The sequence below is a fragment of the Cajanus cajan genome, chromosome 5 (genome assembly GCF_000230855.2).
Source record: "Cajanus cajan strain Asha chromosome 5, NIPB_CcT2T_4, whole genome shotgun sequence".
NCBI lineage: Eukaryota > Viridiplantae > Streptophyta > Magnoliopsida > Fabales > Fabaceae > Cajanus > Cajanus cajan.
Genome location: NC_138521.1, coordinates 66,459,152 through 66,474,590, shown reverse-complemented (window position 1 = coordinate 66,474,590; position 15,439 = coordinate 66,459,152). Strand labels below are relative to the sequence as shown.

The following is a 15,439-nucleotide window of genomic DNA, read 5'->3' as shown; positions in this document are numbered from 1 at the left end:
CTTATATTAAAAAAAAAAAAGTTTACTGTTGAGATCAATCCCTACTTATAGTTATACTTCATATTAATGTCATAAATATTTTTAAAAAAATCAAAATAAGTAAATAGTCCGCCCAATAACTTTTATTCGTACCAAAAAAAAAACAAACTCGAGGTTACATACGTAAGAGGTCCAAGTATCTTTCACTTAAACTGTTAAACAACACACGTTAATTATTGTTTTTAGCTTTTGTGAAATAACGCAAGGAGTCTTATTGAATCAAAATTCAATTATTAATGAAAGATTTTTTCACTCATGATTAGTTTTAATTATAAAATAAAATCCAAATAAGCTTTCAGCCTCTACTAAATGAACCTGTTTCGATTTTCGATTCTAAAATTCTTATTTTTCTAAAATTGGAAATAATTTTATATGTCCCTAATGATAAAGACTAAATACTTTTAATTTATGCCTTTTTAAGTTTTACTAAAGATTCTCTGAAAAAAAAAGTTTAACTAAAATAGTCAAATAATAAATAAAATAGCTATAAATAATAAAATGGATGAAATATTTCACGAATTTATAGCCTCGGCTTCAAATCATAAAGTCGACATATCAAAAAACATTTCACGAATCTATCACTTTCAACTGAAATTAATATCACGGTTTGACCAGTAAAATCACTAGATTAAATATAAAAAATTGAAAATCAATTAATGATCTCCATCAGCAGCATTTACTGAAATTTCACGGCCAGAGAACTAAAACTGCATGGTATCTAATATCACAAATTCAGACAATTACATGTCTTCGGTTTTCCGGCTACAAAATTTTTTGTTCCATTGGGAACATAGCAAAAATCATAGATGTGAAATCAACTTGTTTGATGGAAACGAAATAAGGGCAATAATACAATATAAAGAAATACCACCTGCATTGTTCAAACTACAAACCCAAAAAACGGTGGCAAAAGGAATCTGAATCTATAGGCTTCCCAATCACTCATCATCAGAGTAATTAAACTTTACTGAGTGGGAATGTAAATCAATATGTCCTCCCCGATATGTTCCACGTTTCTTCTTGGTTTTCTCATGGCGAAAATCCCTGTAATAGAGAAAAAAGTTCCACGTCAATATACACAAAAAATGAAAAAATCAAAAAGAAAAGACAGCTATAGAATGTATAATTGTGTATATCAAAGGAATCTACGTAAAACCACGTATTTTAAACAAACATATTGAGTAAGAGCTGAATAGGGCAAACAGGTTTAAAAATGAATGACAACTCCAAATCCAATTATACACTATTCATAACATGAAAATCTATATTAAGCTAACTTTTTATTTGCCCATTAAAAAACAGATTTTTCTTTTGAAAGATTCACCAAAAAAAAAAAAAAAACTAGATGAAACAAGCGCTAAACTTCCAAGCCGAACTCAGTCCCACCACCCACATGAAACAAGTGCAAACATTAGAACGATAAATTACTCCATTACCCACATGAAATCACATACCTTCCTCTAACTTGATCAAGAATTTCTGCTGCTTTAGCACCATAACCATTCTCAGCACCATCCTGCAGACAGAAACACCAATACATATTTGTTAGAGAAAGCAACAAGGCCAAATTTACATCACCAAATGGATATGCATTAAAAATGAAAGGCCAAAAACTATCAATTCATCACACCTTTGCCCAATATGAGTTATCCTGAAGCCTCTCGTCGGCAAATTGTATCTTGTCAACTTGTACTCGCTGAAATGCCGCCTTCACTGGTTTTTGCTGAAATTACAGTTGTCCCAAACAAAAATTTCATCATGAATCTTAGCTTCATCAGTGAAATTGGAATTTTAGATTCATATCACTATAAAACCAAAATGTAGAATATAATAATCATAGACATAGAATGAGAGAAGACATAAAATTAAACAGTAGAACAAACATACTGAAAAGGACAGACCGATAGTAGATATGGGAGAAGTAAAGAAGTATGGGCATTGGGACAAACATTAGGAATTTATGATGTTAAACTATTTCATTAAAGGTAAACCAGCAAACAACTTAACCTGGAACAATACCTGAGTTTCAGGACTCTATTCGAGTATTCATAGCTTTAGTTGATGTTATAATTCTTTATTATGAATGTATGTTTCTTCAAAAATAATGATGAAGGCTAACATTGATAGAAACCAGTGTGCAAAAACAAAAAGTTGATTCTATCTTAAATGAGAGAAAAATAAGCACGGAGTTTGATTCAAAAGGTGCTTTATCTATAACATACTCAGAAAATAACCACTAGTTATGGCATACCTCAACTGATCCCTTTTGTTGTTTCTTCTGAGACCTCTGTACAGAAGATTTCTCTCCATCATTCTCAAGGTTCCCATTGGATTGCTCCTTAGATGTCTTCTGTAATTGATTGCCACTCAAATTTTCTATTTTTCTGCGTTTGGCTTCATCATCAGCCTTAATATCTGCAACCTGTTGACCATTTTCTTCAGAAATTGGTCTTTTCCTTTTCTTAGAATCTTTCTTCTCCTCATGTTTCATTTCTTTGTTTAATTCTTCAATGTTCTCTTCTGTAAGAACACTTTCATTGGGATCTCCAATATGCTCTATGGCATCACCTTGACCATCTCTCTTATCATTCTTTTTTGTTTTAGACTTAGATCTTTTCTCTGTCTTGGAACCATTAATAACTTTGGCATCAGCAGAAACATCATCCTTTACTTTATTTTTTGCAACAGTAGTAACTGAATCCAATTGATTGCCTTCCACATTATTAGCAAGAGATTCAGAAACTAACTTGCTTTTCTTTTTCTTCTTTTCCTTGGATTTACCATCTTTGTTTTTGCTGTGCACAGCTGCAATTAGCAGGAAGTGGAAGAGCCAATATAAAGATTCAATTGCCAGGTCTTAGAAAGTAACATAATGAGATATGCAAGCAAGTAAAGTTGTCATGACAAGGAAATGGGAGCCCCCCTAGAGCACAAGGCTCTCATTTGGTGGAGCATGGGAGGGCAGATGTACACAAACTTGCCATTGCAACCACAGAAACCATTTAAAAAATTTACAATAACCTCTACATCACAAGTTAACAACCTAAATTTTGTGCAGAGGAAGTCACCATGACAAAAAAGAGAAGAATTTAAATGGAATTTAACTTACCTAGCTCATTTTGATCATCGATATTTGACTTATCATCTTTGCCACTGAAAACAGGCAAAAAAAACAAAACAAAAAGGAAAAGCTCAATTACCATATCAACGAGACAGAAATGATGCTTAAAGATACCAAACATCATCCATGCATAGAGACAAATTGGTGCAACAGCAATTAGAATGGTGACATCACCACTTGCAATTATTGGTCCAACATTTCTAATTAGTAATTACTAGTTCTGCTAATACATGGATCCACAGGCAACATCTCACAGGGGGCAGCTATAAAATTTTATTTCACATGAAATATTAGGAATAATTTTACATGGTATGCTTGGAGAATTTCAGAAGAATAATGAAAAATAATGGGCAAATCTGCCATTCATAGGATTAAGTACTGTAATTAAATGGAGCAGAATGTCAGCATCTTCAGGGGGGAGATCTCTATGCTCCTACACAAAAAAATATGATTGGGTTTCAGGCTTCTCTCTCTGGTGCTTTAGAGTTTGGACTATAGACAGTTGTTTTTAAGGGGTTTTCGTTCAGATAAGTGATCAATAATCAGCAAAAAGATTGTACAAGGGGTTTTCGTTCAGATAAGTGATCAATAATCAGCAAAAAGATTGTACAGAGTTTTCATTGGCAGCTTGACTGCCTTCTCTTACATTTTATGATTTGGAGGATATTTGACCTGGTCATAATTATAGTTTTTCTGCTAATTTTTCCCATTAAGATAGGCAATACTCTAAATTATAAACCCATTAACATCTACAGAAAAAAAAATGCTCACTACTTTCCTGGAAGAATTTACCAGTCAGACATTCACATGTTTTAATTTAAGCTAGTGTTTTATTGATAATAAACTAACTGAAATGGTTAAATAAACTACATATGGCAAAAATAGTTAATAAACTAGCTGAAGATTAAAAAGCTAGTTCTAGCTGAAAAACTATTAAGCTAGCTTATTGAATTAGAAGTGTTCTGTAAAATAATAAGATCAATTTAGAACTAGTTAATAAATGCCAAATGACATCGATATGCGTGTTATTTAAATGTTATAGACCAAAATATATTTATCCATACTTAGAATTTTATATTCTTACCATATTTCTAAATACTTGAGGCACATTTCTTCCAGATCAACTGGCGTCCCCTCCAAATCATCCTTCTGCATCACAACCAGGAGCAACCATGTAAAACAACAGAAGGAATACCCAGTCACATCTGTTACTGAACAGTGATGAGGAAAACAGAAACATGGGACATTGAGGAATTCTAGTCAACATGCAACAACACTACACACAAAGCTCCTTAGTCTTTTAAGGCCACGTTTGGATAATTTTTTCTGTAAGCTAAAATCAACTTACACTTAGTGACTTAGCTTTTATATAAACTCGCATCCAACTTCCCCAAAAGCTGGAATCCATAAGTTGATTTTGTCCAAACAGAACCAATGTTTGCACTTAATAATCTAAAGGCAACCTTGTTATCCAAGGAAGAAGCCACTCTTTTCAATATGTTTCAAAAATTAAAACAATGGATTTCCATCTTGCTATTCCTTCCAACTTATTCCACTGTATGCTCTACAAACAATCGTGACTTAAGAACTATTCTTCCGTCAATCTCAAAAGCAAGGAAAAAAAAAAACCATTCCATTGTGCAATATCCTATATCTACCTAAAAGTTTATCAAGCATAGGATCAGTGTCAAACATAATGAAGTTCCAAGTCAGCTACATAACCTACCTCGAATTGCGCTTCGGAGCGGAACTTTTTAAGGGTTTTGGAGAAGCCACTGCGTTCCAAGTAACGGGCAATGGATTGGTGAAGAAAGAGTTTGGAGTTGTGAGCGGTGTGCTTCATTGTTAACAGAACTTGGCGAGGGGTGAAAGCGAAGAGGGTAGAGATTCCTTTGTTGCTTGATGGAGTTGCAGGCATGCGAAAACGGATTCTTCGATTCCCTTCTCTCTAAGATGAATAGTTCCTGCAACTGCCACACAACTACAACAAGGGTTCAACTAGGGTTTCCACAACATTCAGAACCCTTCGCTTACTATGTGCTAACGGGCCAAGAAACCCATATATGTAAAATTACATTTCTCACATTTTATTCTCTGTATATATATTGACCCGTCTATAAGAAATAAAATAAGATAATTATAAAAAGATATATATATAAAGTAAGTAGTTACAAAATACTAAAATAAAGTTTATATATATTAAATTAAATATGTTTTTAGTTAATTAAATTTAATGCAATTTTTTAATTAATCTTTTTATTTGTGTAACTTTTAAAGAAAAATCGTTTTAATTTTTCATAATAATACTAATATTATTAACTATGAGTAACATCACTTGATTTTTTCATTGAGAACAATAGTTATATTTTTGTATAATAAATTCAATAATACATGAGCTTTATTTGGTAGATTGATTACAAATATTTAAATGTTTTAAAATTATAGAACTAAAAAAATAATTTTAAATTTGGTGACAAAAATAAATTTACTTTATTTTTTAGATTAAAAATTTATTTAAATTTAAATAATAATATATTTGATATATAACAATTTACACAAAGTTTATAATTTAATTAGTAATAATATAATTTAATGAAATTTCTAATTTGATGTGAATGTTTAGTTTTGTAATTTGATGTGAAAATTATTATCAACTCCTCTATATTAAACACAAACACTATCTTGTACATAGTATTTTAGAGGTTTTTTTTTATAAGAAGATTTTGTGAAATTTTTTTCATTTTTAATCTAATTTAATTTTTATTTATCATAATTATTTATTAATTAAATTTTAATATTTTTAATTAAATTATTAATGAATACAAAAATTATTAAAAAATATTTATCATAAATCTTAAATATAATTTATATGTTTAAAATATTTATGTATATTAATTTTAAATATAATTTAAATATTTAAATATAATAACTATTTATATATAATTTATTTTAAATTTTAATTATATAATAAATATTTATCTTTTTATTGCACAAATTAAAATATTAGTTAAAAATCTATGTTCAAATTCCTTAATTTTGGGTTTGTAACACCCCAAATTTTCTACTAATACAATGTTGACTATTATTTATTTTCATATATTTATTATAGTTAATTAAAAGGGTTTTTATAAAATATTGTAAAGGTTTTTAATAATTTAAATTATTTATGAAATTCTTTTATAAAATTCTGTTTCTTTAGGTTGGAACGGGTTGTTCCAAAAGTGAAACGGGTCGTTCCAAACAATGAAAATATACTGATTTTGAAGTGGCAGAACGGGTCGTTCCAAAAGTGGAATGGGCCATTCCAATGTAGTAAAAAGACTCATTTTGATTTCTCCATAACAGGTCGTTCTCAAAGGGAAACGGGCCGTTCCGGAATTCTAAAAATGTCTAAAAAGGTTAGTTAGAAAAGGGGCGTTCCAGTAAAGGTCAATGTGTGTAAAATGAACTTCAGAACGGGTCGTTCTACTTTTTGAAATGGGTCGTTCTACTTTTTGAAACGGGTCGTTTCAGTTGAGAATTTTCCATATGTTTGAAGGATCCGGAACGGGCCGTTCCGAAATTAGTATGGGTCGTTCCGGGTGCGTCAGAAGGCCTATAAATAAGGGCAAGGGGGGTGAAAAAAATTATACTGAGTGAGAAGTGAAAATCTTAGAGAAAGAAAGAAAGAAAGAAAGAAAGAAAGAGAGAGAAAGAGAAAGAAAGAGAGGGAAAGGAAAAGGGAAGCCAGAGGAGGAGGTCCTGCCCAAGTTTCAACTCCGCTTATCCAGGTAAGGAGGGGAGTGAGAAAACTCGCTCGGGGGTGTGGGGATAATTGTTGGATAGTTTGATTGTCGGATTGGCCCCCAATCCTTGCCTGTTGTTATGTTTTTCTGTTTGATTTACTTTGTTCCTTGTTACTTTGTTCCTTGAAAGTAATAAATGAATATGGAATTAATGCTAAAAATAAATAAGTTTTAATATGAAAAAGAATGTTCTCTGTGAATTCCTGTGCCGACCTTATGAGGAGTATTTATGACATGACCTTGTGAAATATGGACAAATGACATGAGACCTAAGAATGGACTATTGAGACAAGCTGTGATTATAAAAACATGAAAAATGATGACATGATGTACTAAATGAAATTATGTAATAAGTTAAATGTTGAGTCAATGAAATTATGAATGTGTGACATGCATCATATGCATATATGACTCCAGGTGTGCCGCTGAGGCCGCATACCCACGACTAACAAGGTGTACCTTATGGTCACTCATGACTAACAAGGTGTACTTTATGGTCACCCACGACTAACAAGGTGTACTTTATGGTCACCCACGACTAACAAGGTGTACCTTAGGGTCACCCACGATGTAACATGCTAACAAGGTGTACCTTAGGGTCACTAGTGATGATATGTGAAACTTCCTTATGGCGCCACATGCATACATTTACGAGTCGAGTCCATGACATCATAACATGATAAATGAGTATATATATGATATTGATTATTTATGTGTATTATTTATATGTGATTTATATTTGTTTTGTGTGTGGGCTATCTAACCTTTATTTCTTCACCTAAAACTGAGTGAGAAGTTTCTCACTCCCTTGTTGTTTTTATATATGTTTAAATTATGTTGCAGGTGATCAGCATCATGAGGATGTTGGTAATGAGGCTTAAGGCTTCAGTTGGGCATGCTCTGATAGGATGTGACATCGGGCATAGTTAGACTTATCTTGGATGTTAATATTTTAATAAGCTTTAATTTTCTCTTCTTTTGTAATTTTGAACGTTCTTGAGAAAAGACTAAAATGTATATCTTTGTCATATTATTTTTATTACATGATTTGAAAGTTATAAATTAATTTCTAACTAGGAGGCACTGCCACCTTTGCTGGAATTAATCTATATTTTCATTTTATATGATATCTTGAATTTTGATACTTACATGATAACTTTCTATGATTTATAAGTTACGAATGTGAATCTTCTACCTTATGATATGAGACAATTATTTTATCATGAAAGATGTTATTAAACTATGAAAGGTTTTATTTACTAAAAAAAAATTATTTATATTTATTATATATTAATAATGGGGTAGAGGGTATCACAGGGTTTCTAAATAGAAAAATAAAATTTAAAATAGAAATTAAAAAATAAATAAATAAATAAAAAGAGAGAGAGGAATGTTTGGATTTGAGTATAGTTTAAAAAGGAAAACATATTCCTTCCCACCCAAATAATACTTAATCTATGTATTAAGAACTTTAAATTAAATGATTGAATCGTTGAATTTTGATGTCTAAAGTTAAAGAATCCCTCCTCATATTTTCATGTAACTTTTGAACCTTACGAGATAGAAATTTCATTTTTTTTAACAGTGAGTTATATTTGGCTAGTCCCATGCGAAAATCAATATTTGTAATTTCACGTCAACATTATATATATATATATATATATATATATATATATATATGTTTTTTATTTTATTTTTTTTCAATTATTTTCTTCCTCACCCCTCCCCTCAATTCCAATGTCTTCTTCCCCATCCTCAATTGCCCCGTTAATCAATGTCATAGTCAAGAGTGTAGCAATGGAACAACAAGAATTTCGTTCCAAAACATTAGTGTGTGCCAAATTACAAGATAGAGGAACACGAGGAGAAAACATTTTCATGAATTTCTAGGAAGAAATCCTACCACACAAGTTAAACGAATGCTTAAAGCATGGGAATCCACGAGGCCCGAAATCGGGAGTTCTGCTCAATCTCGATCACTATCACAAATTGCTTACCTCTTTTCTATGGAAAATGTCATCATTCCCCCCATTTAGGTCTCAACAGGGTGCTTTAGATTTGTTTGCAGATGAGGATCATCCAAATGAAGCCATCTTTACCAATGTCGCCAATGTTGAGGTAGAAGCTTCCACCAAGATAGGATATGTTTCAGAATCAGAATTCAACTCAATTAAAGTTACAAAAAAAAATTATATACTTATAAGTTTTTGTTTTTTTTACATTAAAATATATATTTTTCTATTGAATATAATTTTAAACTGATATTCAAATATATATATATATATATATATATATATATATAACATTGTAACATGAAACTGTTACTTCATTATAAGTTCATTCTCTTAATTATACATTTTCAATGTAATATTTTTTCTTTCTTTTGAGTTTTATATGAGTATATTTCACATATTAATTATGTTAATATCTTATAAATTTCTCTTAGTTATATTTGGATTAGGAGTTCTGAAATTTCAAAAAAAAAAATGAAATGTTTTAATTTAATTTGCCTTGTTTTTCAAATGTTTTTATTTGGATAAATTATTTTTTTTATTTTTAAATACTTGAAATTTAGACGAAACAATATATTTTTTTAGCATATGCAAAATTTAGTTTTATATATATGTTTAAAATTTTGAAATTTTAATATTATTTTTTTCAAAAATCAAATTTATATATTAAACACAAATTTCTATCTTAAGCAATAACACTTTTAGGAGTTTTTTTCGATAATAGAATTTTTAGAAGAAAAAAAAATTAACTTTTTACATAATTTAATTTTTATTAATCATAATTATTTCTGAATTGGATTTTAATATTTTAATTAAATTATCAATAAATAATATTATGCTATAATATTAATTATTTATCATAAATTTAATATGATTTATATGCTGCTATTGAAGAATATATACAATTTATATGTTTAAAATATTTATTTATACAAATTTTAAATATAATTTATATATTCAAATATAATATTTTTTATACATAATTTATTATAAATGTTGGTTATATATAATAAATATTTAATTTGTGCATTTCTACAAGTTAAAATACTAGAAAATAGATAAATTTTAAATATATATAATGGTTAAAAAATAAAATATAACTTTTATGTCAATATTGATATAGAGAAAAAAAAACTTAAAAAAATAAAAAGAAAAAAGAAAAAAAAAATATGGGAGAGAAGTGAAGAAAAAGGAAATAAAGGGAACAAAAGTGAAAAAAGACATGAAATTTCAATGGTTTGAGTGAAATTGTTGACTAAACAAAATATTTGTAAATTTTACTCAAAAGACAAAAATTTACCTCACCAAATAATCTAATGAAATTTGTATGCTTTTAAATACTATAAGATTTTTGTGAGTAATAAAAAATCTCAATTAAATATCATTAAATTTTAACATTTAAAAAAATAATAATTAAATATTAAAAGACATTTATATTTTTTTAAAGTATTAGTAAAAGCCTATCATCTTTTGCTATTTAAGTTGTCCCTAATAAATTTTTAAAAAGTACTTATTGAATGTTGTAACATTGTTAGTTTTGTGATGTTTAATTTAATTATATAAGTGATTGTATGATTTGTGTTGTTTAGTTATTATTAGTTATTCAATAATTTTGGAGTTAAGGAACCTTGAGAGTTAAGTTGGTAGTTGAGATAGTTGGGTTAGAGATAAGTTGGTTTAATTAACTTTAAGAAAGGTATATTAGATTTTTTTTAAGAATTGAAACTCGTGAGTTCATGTTTTAAGAAACTTTCGAGAGAAATTAGTGATAAATTATTTGGAACTCAAGTAAATCTTTTCAGATTCCTTTACTAAAATCCTTCTCTTATCTCGCCTTGTAGCTAATCGATCTTGCTAAGTTAGATATTCAAAGCTTACGGAGCCAAGTATCTCAAGTTTCAGGAAGTGCAAAATTCTTTTCTTTTCTACTTTTCATTTTGGATCATCAAGAGTTAAAAGAAGCTATATATTTGATCATGGTTGGATTGTGATGGTTGTGAATTAATTTATGCTAGCTGTTTTGATTGATTGAATGAGATGATGAGTTGTGTTGGGTTTTTGGTTCCTCAAAGATGTTGAATAGGATTTGATGATTCTTGTTTTAAAGTAGTTGCATGTTGTTTTCGATGATGAAAATGAAATCTACATGTTGTATATCTTGTTACATGTTGATTTTTGATCATATTTCAGGTATATTGAACAAAATTAGTTTATAAATAGGTGCAAAAACTAGTATCACGCTTGGTACGACTTTATGGTGCTAGGTGTGGTTCAAAGTCAAATGTTAGGTGTGTGATTGGTGGTGTCGAACATGAGGAAAAAGAATTGTCTCTGACTTGTTTACGTTGAACATGAGTTTGAATGGCATTGGGCATTGTGAGAAAAGAGACTCATTTCTGTTTGGATCCACGTCAAGCGCTAGTGGAGTGACATTAAATGTGAGTTAAACAAAAGCCCTTTGTTTGACCATGTTGAGCATGGGCAAGACAAAAAGTCCCCCTGCCTTAATGGCACCAAGCATCTAAGAGATGGCATAGGGTGCGGATTTCATGTTGTTGATATGATGTTTCAAGTTGTCTGTGATTGAAAAGTGATGATTAAGTTGTATGATGAATATGATATGATGATAGTTCATGATGTTCCTAGTTTATATATTATGTGATGATGTTTATGTTGTTAAGTTGTGAGATGATTGATGATAAGTTGTAAAATGTTATACTTAAGCGAGTTATTATGTTATAGGTATATGGTGTACATACATGTATTTGTTGACATACATGAAAACTAAAGGAAAGTAAAAGTTGTTTAAGAAAACTAAATATCACATTGTGTGAATATACTTGTGGTACTCCAAAAGCCCAAGTTAAAACCCTTCAGTAAGTAAACTGGATTCTAAGTGGATAATTGTTTTAAGTTGTCTCATATAGATTTTATGTGGTGTTTGTATGTGGACAAGGTCGAAACATGCATATATAAAGCAACAAACCAAATAAAGTACAAAGTCAGTGACTTAATCTCTAATCAAGTATTACAAGGACATGATATTTGGAGGGTAATCGGTGGGTTAATCTCATAAGTGGCTTAATATTGCAAGTTAGTGTCGTTGTAGAGTCATGCTCAAGTTGTTTTACCTCGACAATAGTACTAAACTTTTTAATTTAAGTAACGAAACCTGAAAAATGAAATTAAGTTGTTAAACAAATTCTTTAAGAGACTTAATAGTTGACTTGATTAAGATAGGTCACATGTTGTAATTTGAAAAGGTATAACCACTTAAATTGTTAACCTTTATTTTAGGAGATCTCCTTAGTTGATATATGTGATGACACATTAGTTGTTTATCATTGCTTATGTTAAATACGTTGTTAAGTTGAAATCGATTAACCATGTTGATGCTAAGTTGTGATATGTGTCGCCACCGGCCCAAAACGGGCTTTCGGCATTCGCGAAGGATGGTTGGACTCTTTTATTTGTTTAAAAATATGGATTGCTAGAATGACTTATTCTCAAACTGAGACCTTGCCAAACGAGCAATTTTATTAAAAGGCTCACCAATCCATATTAATCCCAAGCGGGACCCTCCATGGATTAGTGGTTTTCGTAAAAAGAAGGGTTCATGGAGTCGCCACCAATGTTTTACTCAAAACATTGGAAAAAGAAGTTTAAGGCAATCGATTCAAAAAAAAAAAATCGACTTCGGCCATGACAACCAGAGTCGGGTAAGGGAGTCGGTTACGCGTGGGGAAGGTGTTAGCACCCCACAGCACCCCTTTCGGGTTCCCTATGACAGATTATTTCTAAAAATAATAGTGCGAAATTACTAAATTACCCCTATTTATTCTAAACAATTATAACTTAACTATCTACATGATGACAGTTAAATATACACACAGAAAGCAGTAAAAGGAAGGACTTAAGAAGAAACCTTTGAAGCGTGCTTTTATATTCAAGTAAAACTGGGAAGCTTTTTGGCGTTCCCTCGCTCTACAAGCCTGCTCGCTCCCTCCTAGAAAATTTTAACTATGGAAATCCGGAGGATTTCCCTTCTACTAAGTTCGAATCTCCAAGCTAAATGCTCGGAATTCCAGAACTTCGTCGGATCGACTCCCAGAGAGATTTCTAGGGCAGAACACTGCTCAAAAACCCCAGAATACTCAAGGAGGGAGTCAAAACCGTGTGTAGGAGTGTGGAAGGACGTCCAAATGACCTCCTATTTATAGGAATGGGGCTCAATACGGCCCCTGGGTTCAATACGGCCTGTATTGCATTTTTGCACTTCAATACGGCCGTATTGAATTCAGTACGGCCGTATTGAAGCACCGACACTTCAATACGGCCGTATTGAATTCAGTACGGCCGTATTGAAGCACCGACACTTCAATACGGCCGTATTGATTCAATACGGCCCGTATTGTAGTGCAAAACATGCAATACGGCCGTATTGAACTCAAGGGAGGCCGTATTGAGCTTCAATACGGCCGTATTGGTTTCAGTACGGCCGTATTGTAGTACAAAATGTGCAGTACGGCCGTACTGAACTCCAAGGAGGCCGTATTGAGCTCTAAACCTCCCACTTTCTTATTTTTTGCTACTCTAAGACCTCTAAACCTACAGATAGTCATCCTATGGTCTTCTGGGAGTCCTTCTGGCTGACTTTCCTTTGATCTTTGAGAGTCTTCGAGTCTTATTTCTGACCCGGACAATTTTAGGGGTCTACAGCTGCCCCCCCTTTACTTAGTCGGACGGCCTTTTAGTGTACCGGTTGACAAGTAAAGGAGTTGACCCAATTGTCCGGGTGATGTGCCAACCTTCTGACTTGTAGCGTCTTCCGGTGGAAAATTGTTGAGTAGCCTCTCCAGGTTGTTGCATACCTCGGCGCTTCTGACAACCTCGGTAGCTAAGTTTACCCTTTCCAGGGTCAACTTCACTCGACGCCCGAGCCGGGAGTTGAACACCAACGTGCCTCTGACGATGTTGATGGTTGAGTACTGTCTCTCCAGACCTTGAGTACTGTCTCTCCAGACTTTGAGTACCGTCTCTCCAGACTCTGAGTACCGTCTCTCCAGACTTTGAGTACCGTCTCTCCAGGCTTTGAGTACCGTCTCTCCAGACTTTGAGTACCGTCTCTCCAGACTTTGAGTACCGTCTCTCCAGACTCTGAGTACCGTCTCTCCAGACTTTGAGTACCGTCTCTCCAGACTCTGAGTACCGTCTCTCCAGACTTTGAGTACCGTCTCTCCAGACTTTGAGTACCGTCTCTCCAGACTCTGAGTACCGTCTCTCCAGACTTTGAGTACCGTCTCTCCAGACTCTGAGTACCGTCTCTCCAGACTTTGAGTACCGTCTCTCCAGACTTTGAGTACCGTCTCTCTAGACTTTGAGTACCGTCTCTCCAGACTCTGAGTACCGTCTCTCCAGACTTTGAGTACCGTCTCTCCAGACTTTGCTTCGATTGTCTCTGACGACTTAGGCAACTGAGTTTGCCCTCTCCAGGGTCTGCGTCCGTGACTTCTGATCACTTCGGCAATGCGAGTTTTACCCTCTCCAGGGATCTGTGATGGTTTTGTCTCCACAGTCCACGATGCTGCTTTGACGATTTGTTTTTGATTTTTGTGCCACTGAGGGCTGGATAACGCAGGGATCCGTCTAGGGGATGTGCAGTCATTCATAGGTTCTTGTGTCCCAACTTGCATTTGCATAGTTGGTACCCATGGGGAATTTCTGACTCCCTGGGGTGTAGACACAGATGCTCTTCTTGAATTGAGCGACGCCTTATGTTTGGCTAACGTCCTTTGACGTTGGTGGAGTATCCCGGTTATTCTTATTCGGGTATCTCTTTTTTGATTTTCTGGTTTTGTTGCCTCTGTGTAGGCTGTTATCCGCTGGGGGATTCTGCTGTGATGATTTTGATTGGCCTCTTCTGTTAGGCGGATCATCTTGACGTTCAATGATCGGCTGAATGCCGAATTCCGCTTGGGGAATGATTATTTGATTTTTTTTGGATTTTCTCTTTTTGAAGGGGTGCCTCTGAGTAGGCGAATTATCTTGATGTTCGGTGTTTGGCTGGATGTCGAATTCCGCCTGGGGAATATTTATTGTTTGATTATTATTTCTGCGAGCCTCTCCAGGCTCAATTATTCTGAGAGAGTATTATTTCGGCGAGCCTCTCCAGGCTCAATTATTCTGTACGAGGCGATTGATTTTTCTAAATCTTTTGCCTTTTTGTCATTTTTTGGCTTTTTCTGTATTTTTTTTTTTTTTTTTTTTTTGCCTTTTTTGTCATTTTTTGGCTTTTCTGTTGATTTGCGACTTTTTCTGTTGACCGCTGCCATATACAAGCAATTTTTCCTATTTTTGTATTTTATGCAATTGCCTCATGAAGAGGTCTTTGAAAATTTCTTTATGGCCAATACGGCCGTATCCATTTCAGTATGCCCGTATTGAATTGAAAATTTGTTCATAACCCTAATTTTGGTACAGGC

The 15,439-nt window shown here is 32.7% G+C and overlaps 1 protein-coding gene across 1 annotated transcript; it reads right to left on the bottom strand.

Moving 5' to 3' along the window:
- Positions 1–737: 737 nt before the first annotated feature.
- On the bottom strand, positions 738–5,223 carry LOC109811009 (nucleolar/coiled-body phosphoprotein). The gene is made up of 7 exons (XM_020374635.3): positions 4,887–5,223; positions 4,245–4,309; positions 3,149–3,192; positions 2,291–2,844; positions 1,670–1,762; positions 1,494–1,555; positions 738–1,083 (listed from the first exon to the last, which is right to left on the bottom strand). The coding sequence occupies exons 1-7, from the start codon at positions 5,076–5,078 to the stop codon at positions 978–980; spliced, it is 1,116 nt and encodes a 371-aa protein (XP_020230224.1). The 5' UTR covers positions 5,079–5,223; the 3' UTR covers positions 738–977.
- Positions 5,224–15,439: the final 10,216 nt, after the last annotated feature.

Excerpts from the sequence above, each read along its gene's own strand:
- LOC109811009 (XM_020374635.3), bottom strand. The coding sequence starts at position 5,078 with ATGCCTGCAACTCCATCAAGCAACAAAGGAATCTCTACCCTCTTCGCT. Across the intron at positions 1,763-2,290 it reads AACAAAAGGGATCAGTTGAG|CAAAAACCAGTGAAGGCGGC; the intron begins GTATGCCATAAC and ends CTGTAATTTCAG. Across the intron at positions 1,084-1,493 it reads CTTGATCAAGTTAGAGGAAG|GGATTTTCGCCATGAGAAAA; the intron begins GTATGTGATTTC and ends TCTCTATTACAG.